Raw genomic sequence first — 21,903 nt, forward strand, 5'->3', positions numbered from 1 at the left:
CTACTGGGCGGCTGGCCACACCCCTCCCGATAACTCGGCAGCCAAGCCACGCCCACGACACACCCTCTGCTGGACCCTCGTACCCCCGCCTACTTCCGCCCGTTCTTCCGCGTCAGTCAGCCATCTTTACTGAGGGGCAACTGTAGGGCGTGAGAAGGTCCTTGGGTTGGAGGCGTAGTGTCACTGATCAGAGTTAACTGGAGAGAGAGAAAGAAGATACGTCTGTGACTGACTATACTGCCCAGGTGTGGAAAGATAGTTCTTTCTCATGCCCTACGGGCTCCCGCCTTTTCTCCCCGGGTGCTGTACGGGTCTGCGTCAGACGGCGCATCGCGCGGCCATTGGCTGAGAGAGACGCCGGGCTCGCTGGAGGCACTTCCGGGGCTGCTCATGGTCCACGGGCTCGGGGATTCTTCCCGTTCGCCCCTCTCCCGGCTTTTTAGTGTAGCGACCCGCCTCCTCCGTCCCAGCTCCCATTGACTAGCTTTCCGCGCCGCTTGCCTAATATAGGGCGCCCAGGACCCGCTGCTGCTCTGCGGAAACCCACTGCTACTCCTGGGAGGGGTTGGGCTCAGTAAATTTTGTACAAACTGATAAGTAGTAAGTGCACCAAGGTCATAACTCGCTCAACTTGCTGCCTCATTCTCCTTTTGCCCTTTACTTTCTCCTCTTCCCTCTAGTCTTAAGCACATTCTTCCATTTGGGTTGTGGAGCCCATTTCTGGACACACCCTAGCCATTTCTTAGCCCTTTTTCTCCCTTTATCTTACAAATACGTTCGTTACAGCATCACTTATTACTTCAAAAATTTGGAAGCAATATAAATGTCCAAAAATCTAAAATTGGTTAAGTGCCATACTTTTTTCGGACCGTAAGATGCGCCTAGGTTTTAGAGGAGGTAAATAGGGAAAAAAAATTTGAAACAAAAAATGTAAAATATTTAATAACATAAATAACATAATATTTCACCAATGTAAATGTAAATAGAACTCAACAGCAGCATTATCAACCATTATTCCTTCCAAATTTGGGGTGTGTGTGTGTGTCATATAGTCTGAAAAATACAGTTACTGACTAGGTACGTTTTGCAGAAGGATATGGAATGATACTGAAAATATTAGGTGAAAAATGCAGGCCAGTCCCGGCCGTGTGGCTCAGGGCACATGCCTAGGTTTTAGGTTCCGTCCCGCATCAGGCCCTCATGGGACACCACCGATAAGTGTTTCTTTCTGTCTCTCCCGCTCTCTCTCTCCATCACTCCCTTTCTCCCTCCCCTCCTCTTTCTCTAAAATCAATAAAACATCCTTGGGTGAAGGGAGAAAAAAGAGAGAAAGAAAAGAAGGAAGGAAGGAAAGAGAGAGGAAAGAAAAAAAAGAAGAGAAAGAAAGAGACAGAAAAGAAAGAAAGTGGGCAGGCCACAAAGCTTCCTATTTGGCTAAAAACAGTATGTGTATGAAAGTAAGGTTGGAAAGATGATGTGTAATATTGGTAGCATTTTCTCTGGGTGGTGGGTGTAAGGATAATTTTTATTCTTTTGCTTGTCTATACTTTGCAAGTTAAAAACTTTATACAGTTAAAACCATTTAAAAATATTCTGTTTCTGTTTTTTAAATCGCTCCAAAGTTGAATGGAATTCCTTACTTGAACAATGGTACCTGGCTGGTGTGGCTCAGTGGATTGAGCACCTGCCTGTGAATCAAGTTCCTGTTCTGTTCCCAGTCAGGGCACATGCCTGGGTTGCAGGCCTGGGCTCCAGTAGGGGGCGCGTGAGAGGCAACCACACATGGATGTTTCTCTCCCTCCCTCCTTTCCCCTCTTTAAAAATAAACAAACAACTCTTTTTTAAAAAAATCATTGTTCAAGTACAGTTTTCTCCCTTCAAACAAATCTTTTTTTAAAAATGGAAATTATAAACCTTTTTTCTAAGCTCTACTCCCACAGAAAGCAAGAAAGTCACAAAGAAAAAAGATGAATTAAACAGCTTTTTTAGAAAAAGAAATACGTAGCATCCAGTCCCTTGGCATTGTAGATGAAGGACACAGACTAAAACACTATCATCTTCAGGGTAAGGAGGAGCTGGAATGGGGAATGTGGGTTGCTCAATTTTTCCACGCTGTTACAGGTTGAATTATTTCCCCCCTAACTTCCTATGTTGAAGCCCCAATCCCCAGCACCTCAGAATATGGCTCTGTTTGGAGACAGGGCCTATAAAAAGGTGATTCAGTTAAAGTAAGGTCCTTAGGGTGGGTCTTATTCCAATCTGGCTGGCCTCTTTCTGAGAAGAGGGGATTAAGACACAGAGGGAAGACCCTGTGAAGACTCAGGGAGAGGAGGGCCATTTACCAACAAGGAGAGAGGCCTCAGGAGAATCCAGCCCTGTCGACACCTTAATCTTGGATCTCGAACTGAGTAAATAAACTTCTGTTGTTTAAGCCACCCAATCTGTACTTCATTATGGCGGCCCCAGCAAACGAATACCCTAAGCATTACCACCACCAACAATAGAGTGAACCTCCTTGGAAACCCATCAGGGATGCACAGCCCAAAGTGGCTTAGAGCACCCATGAAAATGCCCAGAAGCCTTATCTTATAAACATAAATAAATTCAAAGTCGTATTAAACAGTTACACATAAGGTATTTTACATTAATTTCCAAAAATCAGAATAGTCAAATTCCCAATCACCTCCATTCTGAGGGATGGGGGAGCGGCGGGGGGGGGGGGGTAGAGCCCCCAGTTGGGGTGGTGTTGCCCTCAGGAAACGTGGCCACTGGAATTTTCACTGACCGGCGACAACCTTTGGTTTTCTCATTGGTAATATAGGGATTGTAATTCCTACCCAGAACACCCCACTGACTGTGAAGACCAAAAGGTAGTGATGGAAAATTTCAAATTGGGATCCCTAATCTGCAGCAATACCGAAGTGCTCAGGGTTGCTCCAGCGGAAAAGAAAGTGAAGAGGGGGAAAAAAAAAGAGTATGAAGTAAGTTCAGGGACATTACAGGGAAAGTCCTGCTGATCTAGAGGCATTAGTTGTTGTATTAGTTGTTGCAGATACCCTTCTGGTAATTACAAGGAAATGCAATTAATATCGTTCCCACCTTCCCCTCCTTCTGGGAGGGTGTTGTTAGCTGCAAAGCCAGAGGTTGTCTGAAAGTGACACCTTGTGGCCTCTGTGGCATACTGCCCTTGGGTGTATTACATGTTGCCAAGCTTTTTCTTTTGTTAAAGGGCTTCACAGAGGCACCATGGAATACCCCTCTTCCCGCATATCCAAAACAGACCCGTTAGCAATTTGAAATCCTTAAAAACAGCCTATTTTATGTACTCAACCCATCTCCTTAGTGAGGGTAAGAGAAACAGACTTTCCATCAAGAAATCATGGGGTTTTTGGGGGGTTCAGTGAGGGGTTTATTACATGCACTAATGAACATTATACTTTAAGTTATTTGGAGCTGTCTTCCATGGCAAACTTTTTTTCTTCTCTCACTATGGGATAATTTTAGTTCTTTTATTAAGGGAAGAATACGGTCATATTGAAAAATTGTTAAAAAAATTTAGGCTTTCTGGTCTACAAAACATTGTCATATACTTTATAACATATCTATTTTTGAGTAGTATCACTTCCAATTGACAATAAGCCCAAAGGATTCATGTTTATTTGACACGTATGATTTTCAAGTGCATGTTTAAAGGAAATAGGTTCATTTAAACCCATAAGCCATTTGCAAATAGGGTTCTCATTGGCAGTTCTCCTATAAAATATTGAATTGGGCAAACAGAAAAACAATGTTTAGTTTTGCAATATAACATGATCTTCAAGGCCAAAATTGTCTCCCTAGCTAGGTGGCAGGATCGTTGTAACAAATATCTACTCCATCAGTCAAATTTTGGATGACTGAACATAATAAAAATTCAGTTCCACACACCAAGTGTGTTTACAGCATTTAGTTATAGAATCTGGAAATAAATGACCTGACGGTGCAGACGTTGAACACTGTTCTGTTTTATATTCCATTTCAAATTCTGAATGCAAACCAGAAGCTGCAAAAGGGACTTTCATTTCAGGGAAGTTTGCTTTTAACATTTTTTTAAGTTTTATTTATTTATTTTTAGAGAGGGAAAGGAGGGAGAAGAAGAGAGAGAAACATCAATGTGTGGTTGCTGGGGGTCATGGCCTGCAACCCAGACATGTACCCTGACTGGGAATCGAACCTGCGACACTTTGGTTCGCAGCCTGTGCTCAATCCACTGAGCTACACCAGCCAGGGCTGTTTTTTTTTTTTATTTTAAAGAATCAAATAACATGGGAAATAGTTTTAGTTTGATTTTCACAAATTTATAAACCAGAGATATAGAAAACTGGACTTCTGTGTTTTATGTTCTTAGTGTGCTTGGTAAGAAATGTAGCAACATTACTTAATGGGTGGGGAGAGAAAAGTCTAATGGGAAATTAAATATCCAGTCTTGGTGGAACCGTCGTCATTTCTTCTCTGGTGTCTGTGGAGTTAGACTGTCTGCATTTGAATTCTGGCTCTGTAATTACTAGGTGTGTGACTTGGATGAGTTATTTAGCCTCTTGGTGCCTGAGTTGCGTCGTCTGTATAACTGAGGATAATCACAGTACCTGCCTACCCAGCGGTTGTTATTATATGAGTATGTGAGATAAACCACACGAGTGCTTACACAAGCATCTGACCCATAGAAAGCATTTAGTAAGTATTTGCTACTAGAACTAATGAGTTCTAGGAATCATAGGTTCTTTCAGCTGTTAGGGATCTCCCAGTATTTATTCGATCCAGGTTATTGTCCAAACTCTCTTATTTTTATTCAAGAGTCTATAGCTAAATACTGTAAAACATGTGCTTGGTGTGTGGGTACCCTTGGTGGGGATGGATAGTGAGGCAGATGGTGTGAGGATTCTCCCCTTTGGGGGCAATGAGGGGAGCTTCTTGCAGCAAGAAACTAGGAAAGGGAAGGAGTCAAATTTGGGGGTTTCTGATACCATCTCAATCCTAGAATTTTCCTTCCCTCCCCCTTCCTTCCTTTCATACCTTTTCTTCTTTTCTTTTCAGTCCATTGTCTCATCAATTTTATTTATGTAATCTCTTGTCTCACAGAAACCAGGTTTTTGCCCTGGATGGGTAGCTCAGTTGGTTAGAGCGTCACCTGGATACACCAAGGCTGTGGGTCCGATCTTCCATCAAGGCACAGATTAGGAGCAACCAATGAGTGCATAAAGAAATGGAACAACAAGTTGACTTTTTCCTTCTCTCCCTCTCTAAAACCAATATGTGAAGATTAAAGAAAAGAAACCAGGTTTTATTAATTTTTCTTGAGACTAGAGCAGGTGAGGTTTGACATTTACTTCCGTTTCCTGCAGGACACACTTTCCCAAAGTGTGTTCAGTCTCAGCTTGTTGTGCGCTGTTTGTCTGTATGCTGCAGAGCCCTCAGACACTCTAGTGGATTTTTTCCATTGCTTTTCTTAGAGAGAGACAGTGGAAGGGAGAGAGAGAGACATCAGTGGGAGAGAGAAGCATCAGTTGGTTGCCTTAGGTGTGCACCCAGCCCGGGATTGTACTTGCCTGGACCGGGGATGGAATCTGAAAACTTCTGGTTATGGGTCAGAGCTGTACTGGACTTTTTTTCACTACCAGCTGTATTTTTATATATGTATATGTAAAATATACATATGTGTGTATGATTATATGTGTATATGTGTATATGTGTATACAGGTACACATATAGTCACACATCATAAGGGTACAGCTCAAATGATTTTTATGACTTAAACACAAGCCTATATAACAAGCTCCAGATCAAGCCCCAGAATGTTACCAGCACCCAGAAGCCCTCCTCATCCCATCCTCCCCACCAAGGATGACCACTCTTCTGATATCCAATAGATTAGTTTTGCTTGTTTTTTGAACTTTTTATTAATGGGATCTTACATCCTCTTTTATGCCTGGCTTCTTTCACTATACGTGTTTTTAAAATTCATTCATATTGTCATGTGTAGTTAGAGTTTCTTTCCCATTCTCACTGCTGTGATAAGTCCCCCCTGTGAATTTACGACCTCATGTATTTCTCTGTTCTAGCGTTGAGAGCATATGGGCATTTTCCCGTGTTTGCCAGCCTGGTCATTTCTAAGCAGTGACTAGCATATCCAGGGCTGGCATTTCCCCCAGAAGGGTGAGCATCTTCCATCTTGCTTCCCTTACCCTGGGATGCTGGCAGAATCCTTCTGCCAGATCTTGGAGGTCTGACTGCTGCATATCCAGTGGTCGGGGTGGAGGATGGGGGCCATGGCCACGGGCAACTTGGACAGAGTTCTGTTCCTGCCTCTTCCGTGTGGTTGGCTTGCTGGGGCTTCAGGGCTGTGAGGCTTCCCTCTCCAGCGATTGCCTGGGCCAGAGGCGCCCAGACTGGGCTTTACAGCCTCGGGTGAATCTCACCTCTATGAATTAAAAAAAAATTGTGCTTTCATTTTAGGATACTCTAAAATGAATTAAATAGGCATATTCTGGGTCATCTGAATCCAGCTACTTCCGATGAGGCAGTTTCAGGAAGCGGTAGAGAGGGTTGCCTGTGTTCCGATTCCCACTCTACATTCCAGCTGTGTGTGACCCAGGACAGACCCACCCTCTGTGTCTGAGTGTCTTTAGTTGCAAAAGGGCAGCAATAATCATTCCTACTTTAGGGTCCCTGAGAGACCTAAATGAGATTATGGCTGCAAAGCACTCAGCCTGGTATGTAATGAGCATCGGCACTCAATCACCATTTGATTTGTGTGTATCATCTGGGCAGCCCCTGACCGTCAGCAGCTTGTGAGAAAACGCAGAGGTGGACTGAAAAGACGAGGGATGTGCTAGAGCTGAGGGAAGGCTAAGTGACACCGTGGCCTGCTGGATGAATGAAGTTTTCACAGCAGTTTAAATAGAGGAAAGCAATGTGATAATTGAGTCATCACACCAGGCAGGCTGAATTCAAAGCAACATGCCTGGGAGCGGTTGATGCTGTGCTTGCGTCGCGAGCTGCAATTTATTTTTCAGCAGAAGCTCATGTATCCCATTATATCAATGTTGTTAATGTGTTTTTTTAATGGCTTTGTCATTTTGTTTGCACTTAATTTATAAATTTGTTTGGCTTTTATATGAAGGATATATGCATGTGTTTATGTTTAGTGTGAACACATTTAAGTGATTTTCTTTATGAAAACAATTTCAGTCAACACTATGTCTTAAAAGGCATCCCTACAGTTTCCAGGTTTGACGGACACTGCCCTGGGTCTTTTGCATTGGAATTCAGGTGGAGAAAAATCTAATGTATTTCCTCTTGGCTCAGTCCCTAACTCCCCATGTGTGCCAGGACTCTCCAGGAACGGGCCAGGGGACCAGAGCAGAGAGGGCAGCCGTGACCTTGAGAGCAAAGGCGGCCAAGCTGACGGCTCTTCAGCACCTTCAGAGCCTGCCGGCGGGCAGTTTCTCCAGGTCCACTCCACTTCAGAGCTGTGGATGTGAACTTTATCTTGTGATACAGGCGACCACGGTGTTGCTGGTCTTGCTTTCTAGTATTTCCACCTTTGCATTCTGGATCTGTGAGATTTGTGGCTCTATGGGATAAAATGTTTCCTGTCACATACGTTATAACCGGACGTCTGCAAGAGCGACGGTGCCCAGTGAGATCCAGAGGGGATGAATCCTCACCGCTCCCCCCCCCCCCCATGCCAGCGCCTTTCCGATGCTTCCGAATTTCCAAGGAGCCCATACGCTCGTGACCACTCGGGGCCCCGTGTTCCTGCTTGTGCAGGGAGCGTGTTTCCCCTCCACATCCTGTGGTTTAATTTTCCTTTTATTCCCACGTGGGCTTCTACCCAACCCAAAGAATTATTTGTCCCTTTCTTTCATTTCCACCCAACTCTACAAGATGTTTACTTGTGTAGTAAATGTTACTGAAGGGTTTTAGGGACATTTTCCAAGGGTGGGGGGTGGGGTGGCAGTGAAGGGACGGGAAGGAGAGGGTTTGCCTCACAGCAACACAAATGACTTAAAATCAAATGTCTGACATCTCTGTTCTTCAAAGTCCTTGGGCCACACTACATGTTACTTGAACTTGGCTTCCTTCCTCTCCCACCTTTCTGTCCCCTTCCATCTGAAAATTTCTAGTCTTTTCTAACAGAACTGTCGCCTGTTGTGTTTTCAGCCTTGTCTCCAGGATCTCATCTTCCCCTCCAACAGTGTGTCAAGATATTTTCCTGAAGTTTCCTGCTTCAGATGCATTCTGTTGTCAGGAGTTTAGGGGACTGTGGGCTGCCCCACTGCACTCACTGAAGCTGCTCCCTCTACAGGCTGCTTGCCCAGGAATAGAACAAATACCACCCACGTGAGCCCCTGAATGAGGTGCTGTATCCATTTACGGGTGTGGGGCCAGGAGCTCAGAGAGGTTGAGTGAATCGTTCAGAGCCACACAGCCAGATAAGTAGAAACTTGCACCCAGGCCTGGAGATACAACCCGTGTCATCACACACAGACAGGATGCGTGCTGTCTGATCATTCAGGCATCTGAGGCCATGTTGATCCTGGTGTAAATGATTAGCATGTGTGACAGCTCAGTTGGCCTTGGGGGCAGCTACAGCAGCCCCGGCAGGTCTATGCGTCCTGCAGGAGTCAGACTCCCAGTTCCCTCCCTGTGCCTTCCTCTCCCTCCCCTCTCCTGCTGGCTAGCTCCTGCTCATCTTCAGGTCTGGGTATAGGACTGCTATCTGATCTGTAGGACTTAGAACAAAATGACCCTTGTAAGTGACTACACAGGCCCCAGGGCCATGAAGCCGGCCCTGTATGGAGGCTACACCCCCCAGGGAACATCTCTGGCTCCCCGTCCTCTACTAGGTGTTTATTGCATGCTACTGTCATCCCCTCTTTAGGCACAGGTCTCCCCATTAGCCTATGAGGTTCTTGAGACCTGGGTTCTGTTCACTGCTGTTTCCCTGGTGTCTGCACAGGCCCTGACAAAGGGCAGGGACCCACTGGGCCTTATGGGGGTTTGGGGCTCCTGGAAGTGAAACCTGGAGGAAGCAAGCAGGCAGTGAATCGTCACCTCCACGCAGGACCCACCCAGGACCCCCGAGGTCAGACGAAACATGACTGAGTGAGCCCGGGGTACTTGCCAGGGGTTTCAAGTGTGGGGTGGAGGTAGGGGAGGGACTAATTTTCTCTTCAAGAGAGCGTGTTAATCATTTACTGCCCGGGATCTCACAAACTCTGCTCCTCAGGGCCAAGGCAGGTATAACCAGCCAAGGAGGTGGGGGACAGGCAGGGGGCAGAGAGTGCAGAACAGACACAGGGCCCTCCCTGGGGGCACACAGCTTGGTGCCAGTCCCCTGGTCCTCTGCCTGGCCCACCGACCCTTCTGTAACCTCCTGAGGCTTCTTAGACCCCCACGCCTCCTCACTCACCCTCCCTACTCAGCAATATATGTGGCAACAGGGACATACTTCCCACAGTCTCTCAACGTGAGGGGGAGGGAGGGGGACAGAATTCTCAAGAGTTTTGAACAGCCCTGACCCATGTGGCTCAGCTGGTTGGGCATCGCTCTGCAAAAGCCAAAGGTTGCTGGTTCGATGGCCGGTTGGGGCATGTGGCCAGGTTGCAGGTTGGGTCCAGTCCCCGGTCAGGGAGTGTACAAGAGGCAACTGATAGATGTTTCTCCCTCACGCTGTTTCTCTCCCTCCCTTCCTCTCTCTCTCAAACCAGCCCATCCATCTGTAAAGTTTTGAACAAAAATGAGCCCTCACATGGATCTCCCCTGATTCACACAGATTTCTTTTGGTTTTAAGTGCCAGAGACCCTACTCTGTAACCAGAAAAAGGGACATGTTAGCTCAAAACCAGGAGGCTCAAGGGCAGGTGCAGCTTTAGGCATTGCTGGTCCTGGAGCCCTGATGATGTCACCAGAGCTTGGTTTCCCTATTTTCATCTCCCTCCCGTGGAGGACGAGCAGGACAAAGTGCACCCCCGCCTTCTGGGCTGTGCTTCAGGTCCCAGTCAGCACACACCTGCCCCTCAAAGCCACGCAAGACCTGGAGAGCTGCAGTGATGACGGTGGTGAGGGTGTTCTCCAGCCCTGTCCCCTTCAGACATGCTCCGGGGTGAGAGGGCAAGGGTTTCATCAGCTGGTCCCACAGTTACTGGAGACGTGGGAAGACCTCGCGAGAACCCGAGGCAGCAGAGCAGTGGCTCCACGTTGCAGTGTCTCCCCGTCACGGCTGCTCTTTCTGCCTGGGATTCTGAGCCAGGTCTGAGGACATGGACTTGAAAGAGCTGGCGTCTCAAAGCCAGGCCATCCGGGTTCCAAGCTTGCCTTCAGGACCTTCTGCTTGACCTTGTGTCCTGTCACTGGGCCTCACTTTCCCCACCTATAACATGAGGGGCTGGACAACACCTCTAAGGCCCTTCTTAGCTCTTCATTTCTGTGTTTCTAGGTCAGGTAGAGAAAGAAGACCAGTCAGGATTCTGGCTCTGTTCCTGCCTTGGCCATGACGCACTAGGTGACCTTGGGTAATCCTTCTTTTTTTGGATCTGTTTCCCATCCTTGAACATCCTACATCACCTGGGCTGAGTGAGAGGTAGCATGGAGCAGGGCTCTCTTGGGACCAGGATTCTGGAGGCCTGCTCCTTGGCAGGCTCACCATGGAGAGTCCCGGGCTGTAGAACACTCTGTGCTGGGACCAGTCTTCCTGCGAAGTCTGTGGGCCCAGTACCCCTGCCTCTGGGGGCTGCACCCATCATGCGGCCGCAGGCCTCCCCTGCCTGCTTTGGCACTCGGCCGGTGCTCATACTTCCAGACCTAGCAGCCAACGTGGGCACGCCTCAGCTGGGATGTTCAGTTCTGCTGAAGGCTTGTCAAAGGCTGTTCGGAGCCAATGGCATGGCCTAATGCTGGGTGGGACACTGAGGAAGCAGATGGGAACCCCATCCTCAGTGAGCTCATGGTCTGGTGGGGGTGCGGGGAGGGCCAGTGCCATGACAGAGTGACAGTGTCCTCAGCACAGAAAATAGAAAGAGGTGATTTCATGTTGGGGACTCTAGGGTGGTGTTTTTCTTGGGACTTTGAAGAATGTGCTGAGCAGTGCTGAGCAGGGAGCTCCCAGGTGATTGGAGATGCTGCTGCAGGCTAGGAGGCCAGCATGGTGGAGGGAGTGCTAACAGACTATAGGGTTCAGGAGGAGGTGAGTGATGAGGCTGGAAAGGAGCACGGGGCCACGTCTCACAGGCTGTCACGGCCTGGAGGGCATGTCATGGCTGTGGGGGTGGGGCAGGGAGGCTTCTGGATTAGTCAGGAGCCTTTTGGTTGCAAGTGATGGGGACGGAACCTGAACCAATCCTGACAAAGGAGGCCATTGATTAGTGGGGGAACTGAGACTCCAAGGAAGGCCTGTGCATCCCAGCACGGGAAGGCTCAGGGGCTGCTGGCCTCAGGAACAGCTGTCAGAGGCTCAGACGCCACAAGAACCCACCTCTTGGTCCTGCTTCTCTTTGTGTTGGTTTCTTTGTTCTCTTTACACAGAGGATCCCCGGGGAGGGTGCTTTCTACTGGCGCAGTTCAGGTCAGGTTCCCACTTTGGACCCATCACCTGCGGCCAGAGGCTACTGTCAGCAGAAGGCAGGGGAGGGCAGCCTCTGGAGGAAGGGACAGTGCTGAGCAGGGAGCCTCAGAGCTGTCCCCTGAGACCCGAGCAGAGCAATGCGGCCTGAAATGACCTGCGTTTGGGGCTTAGGAATAGGCATTAAAGATGACAGTTTTTCCCCTTTTATTCATAAAAACAAATTTGCAACAATTTATTAAAAATTGATACCATGCAATAGGGGTTCAAGAAATTCCTCATTTACATTGGATTCTGGCAGTTCCAGTCTAATTTAAAGCGTTTGTGCACTAACATCATTGGAAAACACCTTCAGGCTGAAGCCTTTTTGGAGATGGACGGTGTGTTTGCTGTGTAGAAAAGAACAGACCGGTACATAGCTAGAGTCACTTCTGTGGGTCTTATTTGCAGGGAAATTTAAAAAAAAAAATGGGCGAACCTACAGTATCGTCAAGACAGAGAGTGTACTTCGTGGGTTAGCCTAGAAGACTGTGCACGCTCGGGAGTCATAACGGGTCACAGATGCGCGCGCTCCCGCCGACTGGCCGGCGCTTTCATCTCTTCTTCCCTTGCTACGCTGGAGTAGTATTTCTACAGGTGTTTGTGTGTGTGTATACAGTATGTACAATGAATCGTCTCCTTCTCTTTGAAAAATTAGTGTGGCCCTTGAAATTAAATCTGATGTTGGTGAAACCAAGAAAGCAAGTAAATACTGGTAATACACAGTGAGTGACAACACCGATTTTTAGTGCCGAAACAGACAATGACTTCAACTTGACCTGTGATGTGTTAACATTGTTTTTTTTTTTTTTTTTCCCCTAAAAGCTACAGTACCTCCGTAACCTCTCTTTGGGGGAGGGGAGAGGAAAGCTATGCTACGTGAAATAGAGTGTTTTGAAATGTAGGCGACGGTTAAGATTCCTGCGGGCCCTTTTGTCAAAGCCTGGTGGTGACAGCAGCGTGGTCCTGACTTTGGGGGTCTGGGAGGAGATTATTGCCTGCCTGTTGAAGCTGCCATTAGGTTTCTCTAGGGAGTGAGCAGCTGCTCGGTTGTGCGGATGTCCCGGACGCTGTGGTTCAGCCTTTCTCTAGCAAAGGGTGAACCTGCCTAGGAATGTCACGAAAGTCATGGGGAGCCTCTCTTCGGCCTGCTGATCCTGGCAGAGGGCCGTGCTGGGAGCTTCCCGGGGTCGCTCCCCTGGCTGATGTGGGGGCTGAAGGTCATGGTCATCCTGATACCTCACGGGTCAGGGCTGCTTCGCTGTTTGAGCCGAAGCTTTCCTGCACAAGATCAAGTTTTGATCCTCAGAGCGACCCTGTGAGGTAGGCAGGATGGGTGTTATTTCAACCCTAACTTGTTGGAGGCGGGAAACTGAGGCTGAGAGAGACACTGACGACTTGCCCAAGGTCATGGAGGGAGTCAGCAGTGGAGTGAGGACTTGAACCCAGGTCTGTCTTACTCTCAGGCCGGTGCTCTTTGGGGTTCAGTGAAAAGGGAAGGGTGAGCTTACGAATGAGAATCAGTATGCTGACTGATCACCCCTGTGACCGCCATGGGCACAGCTCACTGGCTTGTCTGGACTGGAGGCTGCCTTCTGGAAGCCGAGGGAAGCCCCCAGCTGGCAACTCTTTCCCCTGCTGCTACAGGGATGTCTTCTAGGAGAATGCCCATGATTCACTTTGGTTAGAAACAAAGTCAGTGGGGGAAAACCAACCCGGCAAGCCCTTGGGCCCTGGAGAGAGGTTAAAGTGCACAATCTTTCTTTTTTGTGTATGCTGGGAACAGACATTCCATGATTGGCTCAGGTGGCCCCCCTTATTACCGGGAACACCTGATGCAAACACAAGGACATGGCCAGCGTGGTGGGTGCGTGACCGACTGTCGGTGAATGCTGCAGAGCGTGTCTGCAGTGACGTGCCCTAAATCCCCACGGTCCAGAACGCGTGTTATTGTGTTGATGTGTGGCATTTATCAGAGAGTAAGGTCCCGCCGGGAGGCATCGCTCAGCCTGCTCCCGCACCCCAGGCCCGGCCACCCGCCGCGGAGCTGCGCCTGGCTACCCTTCCTGCAGGCTCCCTGTCCCAGGAAGGCTGGGGTGGGCTGCACTGGCTGCTGGGGGCCTGGCTGCCCCGCCCACTTCCCTCCCCGGAGGGGAGGAGGGCTGGCCCTGGGGGCCCGCAGCCAGTGACGTGTGTGCAGAGGTGGAGGCCGTGTTCCCAGAAGCCCTTTCTCTTCCCAAGGCTGCTCAGCGACTTCCAGCTGGAGCTCTAGTGACTCTTTCCTTGTCTAGGATTCTTGTTTCCTCAAAGTTTCAAACATCCCAGTTTCTCCTGTTTGCAGACACGAAGGAAGAAGTCATTTCCATTCCTCTTCTTTGTGAAAGAATAAAAACTTCACAAATAAGGCGCGAGGTCAGGTGCCAGGTGCGCCCGTCCCGTCCACCCGAGGGCCCCCAAGCAGCCCCGCGAGGCCAGCCGCGGCACCCCGCCTCTCCGCAGCCAGATCCGACTGTGCTCCTGCAGCAGACGCCTCTGCTCGGTGTGGTTCTGTCATGGGGGAGGCCCCGGCCCCAGGCCTACCGCCCTTACAGGCCCGAGACCATCACTCGGAAGGAAGGTGGCACATGTCTGTGGCGGGGGCTGGCGGTGGGGCTGACGCAGGGGCTGGCACAGCTGGCGTCCACGCCTCCGATGGATGGGAGGTAGGCGTGGTGGAGGATGGGGAGCTGGAGGGAGAGCCGGCGCTGGATGCTGTGGCAGTGGGGGGTGGGGGAGAGAGAGAGAGAGAGAGAGAGAGAGAGAGAGGAGAGTTAACGAAGCCTATCTGGCTGCTCACCAGAAAGTTCCTGGGACTTGCTGTGGCTAAGAGGTTGATGGTAGGAGCACAATGTTCTCTGATTTCAAGATCTGACCATCCTCTCATCTCACCATTCACCATCCAGCAGGTGTTTAATGCGGGCCCACCTGTGCCAACTACCGCCCTGGCAATAACCAGGGAGACGATAAGCAAGGAGGATGCTTCTGGAGCTTCTGGTGGTCCCTAAGAACAGGGGGCTTTGCTGCAAATGCAGACAGTTCTCATTCTCTACTCCTGCAAGCCCCCACCTGGACCTGGCTTTGGGCTCCCTCCCTGAAAGGCTTCCCAGCTGATCCCTGCTTCCCAGTTGGCTCTGCCTCTCCCGCCCGCCCAGGACCTCAGCCCTGCTCACTGGGCCAATCCAGCAGGTTCCCTCCTGGTCGTCGGGCGTCTCTGGTGACTAGCATCACTGAGAAGGTCACTCAGGGCTAAGATCTCTCTCCTGCCAAATTCCCCAGTTGAATCTTCTCCCTCCTCTCTCTGTGCACGCTATCCTCTGGCGGCTGGTTTCCCCCTCCCCCGGAAACTGCTCGTGGCCACTCTCTGCGCCTTTGCACGTACTGTTTCTGCAGCCTGGAGAGCCTTGGTCTACTTCCCGAGCTGACAAACTGCTTTTCCTTCAAAGCCCAGTTCTTTGTATTTATTGTCTCAGAGAGCGAGCCCCTTCCTCCTCGAAGCCCCCGGAACCCTCAGTAAGTTTCTGAGCTGCAGCCAGAAACCCTGACCCAGCAGGTAGATTTGTGTGACCGACGGAGGAGCAGAGTGAAAAGGGAGCTGCCTCCTGACTCCCTTCTTCCTGCCACACCTCTGGCACTTGCCTCTCCTCAGCCTTCACCCTGACCGGGGGTTGGGAAGTCCCCTTGGTTGCTGGGAGATGTGCCCAGGCCACCGGCCCTGCTCTGCTCAGCTGCGCTGTGTGCACTTCTCTGTGGCAGCTGGGGAGCTGCCTCCCCTGCATTCTTAGGCCTTCTGTGTCCCCAGTGCCTGGCCACGTAGGTGGGACGAAACCCAGACTGTCACAAAAACCCAGGAGGCAAAAGCAGTATTCCCGTTTCACAGGTGAGTTTGTGTAACTTGCTCATGGAAACCAAGCTGGCAACAAAGCAAGGTGGGACTCCTGCTTCTGTTAACCCACTGAGCTTTGTCGGGCAGGCCAGGCACTCCACAGGGGCTGCCTGACCCCTGCACGCTGTGCCCTGGACTGGTAGGAGGGTTCCGGTGCGGACCTGAGATGGAAGGGGACAGATGCAGGGCTGCCCCACTCCCTGCGGACCTGCTGGCCAGAGGGGCTTCTCCCAAGAGATGCTTCACAGATGTTCATGAGGTCAGGGTGTCGGAGACCTCAGTTTGAATTGAAAGTTGAAGCTGTGTCACCGATCACTTCCTTAACGCCAGATGGTGTGGGCAGAGAGTCCAGGACAAAGGGCCTGAAGATAAACTCGGACCCGGGAAAGGGTGCCCTGTCTGAGCCTTCCCTGCGGGGCCTCTAGCTGGGCAAGCTAGGCATTTGTGTGACTGTCAGAGCCATAGCATCCTGCTGTCTGGTGGGATCCTGCTTACATTTTCATTCACTCAACAGACACTTGCCAAGAACCTGCTTGGTGCTGAACCTGTGTTCAGTCCAAGGGACCTATGAGGGACGTGTATCTTACCGTCAAGGTGCTGCACTGTAGTGCAGGGAGCCGACAGGTGAACTGCCGACACGGGCCATGTACCCTCAGTGACTGCTCTGGACCGGAAGCCAGTGAGCCCTGGGGCTCATCGGTTTGAGAGGCAATTCGCTCTAACCCTGAACGGCCCCCAATGACTCGGCGGTTGGTGATTCAGCTGTTTTTGCTGGTTCCTCACCGAGTGTCACTTCCCAGGAGCCAATTTGCAGGGCTGACATTTCTAATCTCTGCTTCCCATCTGCTGTGAGCTGGGAAGAACTAACCACCGCCAGTGGGAACAAAGCAAACCGAGATGCCCAGGTCATCGCTTAGATGCTGCCTTCTCGCCGAGTCTCCCCTGACTGCCCTATTTAAAGTTACACTCCTAACCCCCTTCCCTGCTCTGTTTTCCTCCAAAGCGTCTATCATTTAAGATACCAGGTTTTGCTTTTTAAATTAAGTTATTGTTTTACCAGATAGATTGGAAGCTCCATGAAGGAAGCAATTTTCATCTGTTTTCTTCCCTGCTATGTCTGACACATAGTAGGTCTCAGTAAATCATTAAGTAAACACACTTAGCAAGACTAAATTCCATACACAACAAGGGCAGTGCGCTACAGTGGAGAACACGGGATTTGATATTAGACCCGAATTCTGATCCTTAGCAACGGGGTGAGCTTTGACAAGTCACCTCCCTTCTGTGAATACCAGTGTTCTCATCTGTAAGGGGAGCACCTGACCTGCCACGTGGGGCTGCTGTGTCGTGCAAATGCAGTAACGCACCTGCCAACACGGTGCGAACTGTAAACTGTTCTGCAGGAGTCACATGCTCTCCGGCAGTAATCCCCAAGGGGAAGGCACTTACTGTTCTGGGGAGTTTATGTCTTCTACGGGGTCTTTGCACGTCCGCGAGGGCTCTGTTGTGCTCCACTGAAGCTGGGGGTTTTGATCGAGGTGATTTTTTAAAATGGCCTTTCCTCCATCTGAATGCAAAACAACAATACCATAATGCATCATGTTAACTTGATTTCTAAAAACTGACAATATGCTCTTTTTAGGATGCTGCCCAAGGAGAGACAATGCAAAGGAGCCCAGCACCTCTTTGCAGTCTCCAAGCCTCGGTCTCTTCCGCAGCTCTCCCGGGACCAAGGCGGAGAGCTGAGAGCCCCTGCCTAGGGACAGGAGTGGCGAGCTACGGAGCTGTGTGGCGTGCCCTGTGCCCGCCTTTTCTCCAAGGAAGAAAAAGGTGGGGGAATCATGTCAACCAATGAAGGCAACAGACATCAGAGGTTCTAATCTGAAGGCCCTTTTCACTGGTACACAGGGATGTAGTGACAAAGAAAAACCTTCAGGGTATATTTTTCTGAGAATTGAAAATAATAATAATAACAGGAATCTTCTGGTGGGAGCTGAAATGGACACAGTCTTTCCGGAGGGCGCTGTCAGGAAGCATCGAACGCCGTGGGGAGTGCGTATGTGTTCCCCTCAGAATTCCCACTTCCGGCGATCATCCTCAGGGAGCATTGAAAGATCTGCGTGGAGATGCGTACAAGATGTTCAGATCAGTATTGTTTAGGGTATTAGGAACTGATCCTAATCTGTTCAGTAATAATGGGTCAGCTACATTCTAGTAGGTACATATGGGGCCTCCGTTTAAAAAACTACTGTGTGTCCACAGAACATAAGGATGTGGCTGCTCTCAACCTGCTCTGTGCTTCGGCCCACCTGGGGGCAGTTAAAGGAGTCTGAGATATGAATGCCTGCTCCCGGCTGGGAGACCTGGATTCATCTGGAGTGTCTCCTTCTTCCCCTGCCGTGCGCAACTTCACGCATGCTGCTTTGCACCCATGGAGCACAGTCCGTTCTCCGTATTCATGGCGTCTGCATTTGTAAACTTTCCCCTCGCTAAAATCTACTCGTAGTCCCAAAGTCAGTACTGGTGATGCTCCTGTGGTCATTTGCCGGCATGCACAAAGCATTGGAAAACTGGAGTTGCCGGACACGCACATCCCCCGTGGGGTCGACTCTGTCTTCTTGTTTCAGCCCTCGTTCTGTGGATGAGTGGATTTTTGTGGTCTATTTGGGGCCACATTTTTCATACTTTGGGGCTTCATGCCATGATTTCACTGTTAGAAGTGGCCCCAGCTGCATGCTGAGGGGCTGTCCAGTGCCCCCGAGCTGAGACGTGCCTGGAGCAAGTATATGTGTTTGTTCAGGCATAAGTGGTGGTGCTCCTGGCTGTGAGTTCAATGTAAGCGCATCACCAATACACATTAAATAAGGCGTCTTTAGACAAACACACATAGACCAGGGTTTGTACTGATCCGTTGACAAAAATGCCAACCCGTGACAGACTTTGCAGGAACTGAGCTTGCATTTCCCCAGAGAGCAGTGGTTCAGGAGCCATGAATTCACATCTCACAGCGACTTTATAAAACTTAAGTGTTGTGTGTAATGACAGTTGCCTGACAGATAGCCTGAGGAGAAATTCCAAAAGTGGAATTGCTGGATTAGAGCAACTTCTGTGTCAACCGGCAGTGTTTGAGAATGCCTGATTTTCCACCTGCTTCCTCTCATTCTCTGCAACGCTTTCATCTCCGAACTTGGCCAGTCTCAGGGTCGGACACGGTGTCTCGGGGTTGATCTGCACCCCTCAGTAAGGGCGGGACTGAGCATCTCCTCAGGGTGCTCGTGCCCACCTTTCCCTTGGCTTGTCGGGTCTTTTTCTCACTAAATTTCATACAATGATACGTACTTCGTATACAATGACATATAATTTCTCCTTAGACACAAGGACAAGAGCTTGTTGCCTGAGCTGTAACACTTTCTGGCACACTTAGTTGTTTTACTTTTTGACTGTACTTACGGTGGCATTTGAGCACTGTTAAAAAATTTTCTTTCGTAGTTTGATTTGTGAGCCTTTTGTGGTTTCCGTGTTTGGCATCAAACTTCAGAAGACCTTCCCTCCTCTGAGATCGTAAAATAAATTCTTCTAGCATGTTCATGGTTTCACCTTTTATGTTTACATCATCTATGCACTTGGATTTTTGCGTAAAGGGTGAGGTAAGCATCTAACATTATTTTTTTCCAAATGGCTACCCATTTTTCCTGATGAAATGTACTAAATACCCACCTTTTCCAGATACTAAAATTACTAGGAATCATTTTTATTCTTTCAATTTCTTTGTTATTTACCTCAATTTAAACAATTTTAAATGATAAATGTCTTGTATAATAAGTTTATAATATTGCTTTTATAATATACTGATATTATATACAATAAAATCAATTATAATTTTATAACACTTATTACATGATAAGAAAAAAGATTTTTCATTGACTTAAAAATTAATTTTATAATAGAGATGAATATATGCAAATGACGAAATGCAAACAACAGAGAAGTACATAAAATGAAATGTAAGGGTTCCCTTCTCACCCGTCCTCCCCACACACCAGCCCCCTTCCACACAGGTGGAGACTGCTACGGCTTTGGCGTGCGTCCTTCCAAATCTTTGTAGGAGACGCACACGTGCACACACACGTGCATCTGTACGCCTCGCAATGCTGGTCTTCATCCCGCGTTTCACTCGGAGGTCTGGCCACATCCGCACACAGAGATCCCCTCACTTTTTAATAGTCGTGTGGTACACCTTTTTTGGTTGTATCATATTCAATGAAACTACCCCAGATAGTGACAGTTAATTCCAGTTTTTCTTCCCCCAAAATAATGTTGCAGTGCACAGCGTGTGTCTCCACCTTTGCCCACGTGGGAGCATTTCCAAGGGCAGGCTCCCACTGGTGGAACGGCTGGGTGAGAGGTTTCGCATCTAACATTTGGAGAGTGCCAGACTGGCTTCCCAAACATTGCAGGAGAATGCTCATTTCCATGTTCTTACCAACAGTGGTGACCTTCTAAAGTTTTGCCAAAATGTAGGTGAGAAATGGCTGGTGTTACTTCAGCCTGCATTTCCCAGGAGGCTGGGAGCCCAGGGCTGTCCCATACCCTGCACCACTGATCCTGCACATTGACCATTCCTTCCCTGCACATTGACTGGGTGTGTGGACACTGAGGCTGTTTTTGGGAGAAGAGCAGGTGCTCTGTTAGACCGAAGCACCCCAGTCAGAACACTGGGGATTCCAGCCACGTGAGCAGATGAGCATCTGGGGCCCAAGGGTCCGAGGAACGGAAGCCCAGGCTTCAGGCAGAGTGGGGCTCCAGGAGGACCCTGGACTATGGCCAGAGGTGTGGGCTGCAGATGCCTCTGCTCTGCTTGTCTGACTCCAGACCAGCCCTGGCCCTCCCTGACCCCAGGTTCTTCATCTGTCAAACGGGAGGTTGGTGGCTGGGGTCTGATCCCTAGGCCCTCCCATTACACAGGCCCCACCTCCTCTTACCTGTGCTCTCGGTGAAGTTCCCAAGGCTGAGGATGTCGTTGAGCTCTTGGTAATGGTTCTGTTTAATGTAGGTAGTCTTTTCTGGTGTGTCCTGCAGCTGCATGGTGACCTCTTCCAAGTCTTTATCCAGCTAGAAGGCAAAGGCTTCAGCTGAGTCAGAGCTCTGGCCCAGTAGCCAAGCCTCAAGAGGCAAGAAGTGACACACAGGGTTACAGGGCTGGGCCTCGGGCTGGCTCTGGGAGGGCACTGAGAGCCGGAGGGGCTGCTGCGTATTGGGGGAGAGATGCAGGAGGCCCCTGCTGGCTCTTGTTCCAGGAGAAGCTGTGAAGAGAGAGGGGCCTGGGCTTTGCAATGATGTGTCCAGTGCAGGCTGTGCCTTTCTGGAGCAGCCAGGGAAGCGGGGCGGGGGGATAGCGTCACAGCGCAGGTTCTGAGGCTGGACGCGCCAGGGGCAAACCCAGGTCTGCTCCTTACTGGCTGAGAGCTGGCTGGTGAGAAGTGAGTCTCAGTTCCTTCATCTGTGGAATGGGGTAGTAACAGTACCTACCTCACAGGGATCTTGTGAAAATTAAATGAGATAATATAATAAAAGTTTAGCCCAGCGCTTGACACATAGTATGAGTAACCTACTACTATAATATTCCTGTGATTATTATCATGGATACTAGCAGAACTCTTGGTGTGGGGGGCGGCAGGACAGGTCTGCAGGACCGGTCAGCTTTGGGTCTCACACTGTCACAGACGCAGGGCAAGAGTGGTGCCTTCAGAGGGGATAAGCAGATTAGAGCCCAGTCACCCCCAGGCTATCCAGGGTCTGGCCGAAGTAACGCCTCCTTGAGTGTGGTTGGTAGAGTAATAATATAGATATAGTAATTTATAGTTTTAATTTGAACATTTCACCTAAAAGGTCATATGGTGTATTGAATGTGATATTGTTATGTTACAGAAGTGCAAGCTTACGACTTTGTAATAAAAGATTGTGTAATAAAACAGGGGCCTTATTTGTGCTGGACCCTATATAAAACCCAGAAGCACGCCCTGGTCAGTTCAGCCCCCGAGAAGCCTGGGGAGTGGGTGCATGTTGGGGAGTGGATGGAGCTGGGGAGGGGAGTGGGCCTGCCCCTGCAATATAAGGGAGGGGACCCTACAGACTGAAAGGTGTTGTTCTGATGTCAAGAGCACAGCTGTGAGTTGTTTAATAAGTTTTTGCGTGAAGGAGGAGGAGGAGAGAGAGACCCTTTTCTGTGGGACTCAAAAAGGCAAGGCTAGGGTCAAAGGGTGGAAGCGACAGGAAGCCAGATCGAGATTCAACTCTAGGAAACCAGCCCGATGCCGGAGGGCTCCGACAGCGACAGCGGC

General features: G+C 49.5%; 1 protein-coding gene across 1 annotated transcript in view; it reads right to left on the reverse strand.

The window, feature by feature from the left end:
- Positions 1-11,794: 11,794 nt before the first annotated feature.
- Positions 11,795-21,903, reverse strand: part of GABBR2 (gamma-aminobutyric acid type B receptor subunit 2) — a 330,068-nt gene continuing 319,959 nt past the window's right edge. Inside the window, exons 17-19 of the mRNA XM_028531783.2 lie at positions 20,545-20,674; positions 17,012-17,129; positions 11,795-14,391 (exon numbers count right to left, since the gene is read on the reverse strand). Of these exons, the coding sequence (XP_028387584.1) occupies positions 14,226-14,391; positions 17,012-17,129; positions 20,545-20,674 (414 nt within the window). The 3' untranslated portion in view covers positions 11,795-14,225. The remainder of the gene's footprint in view (positions 14,392-17,011; positions 17,130-20,544; positions 20,675-21,903) is intronic.

Source organism: Phyllostomus discolor, chromosome 3 (assembly GCF_004126475.2).
Source record: "Phyllostomus discolor isolate MPI-MPIP mPhyDis1 chromosome 3, mPhyDis1.pri.v3, whole genome shotgun sequence".
Taxonomy (NCBI): domain Eukaryota; kingdom Metazoa; phylum Chordata; class Mammalia; order Chiroptera; family Phyllostomidae; genus Phyllostomus; species Phyllostomus discolor.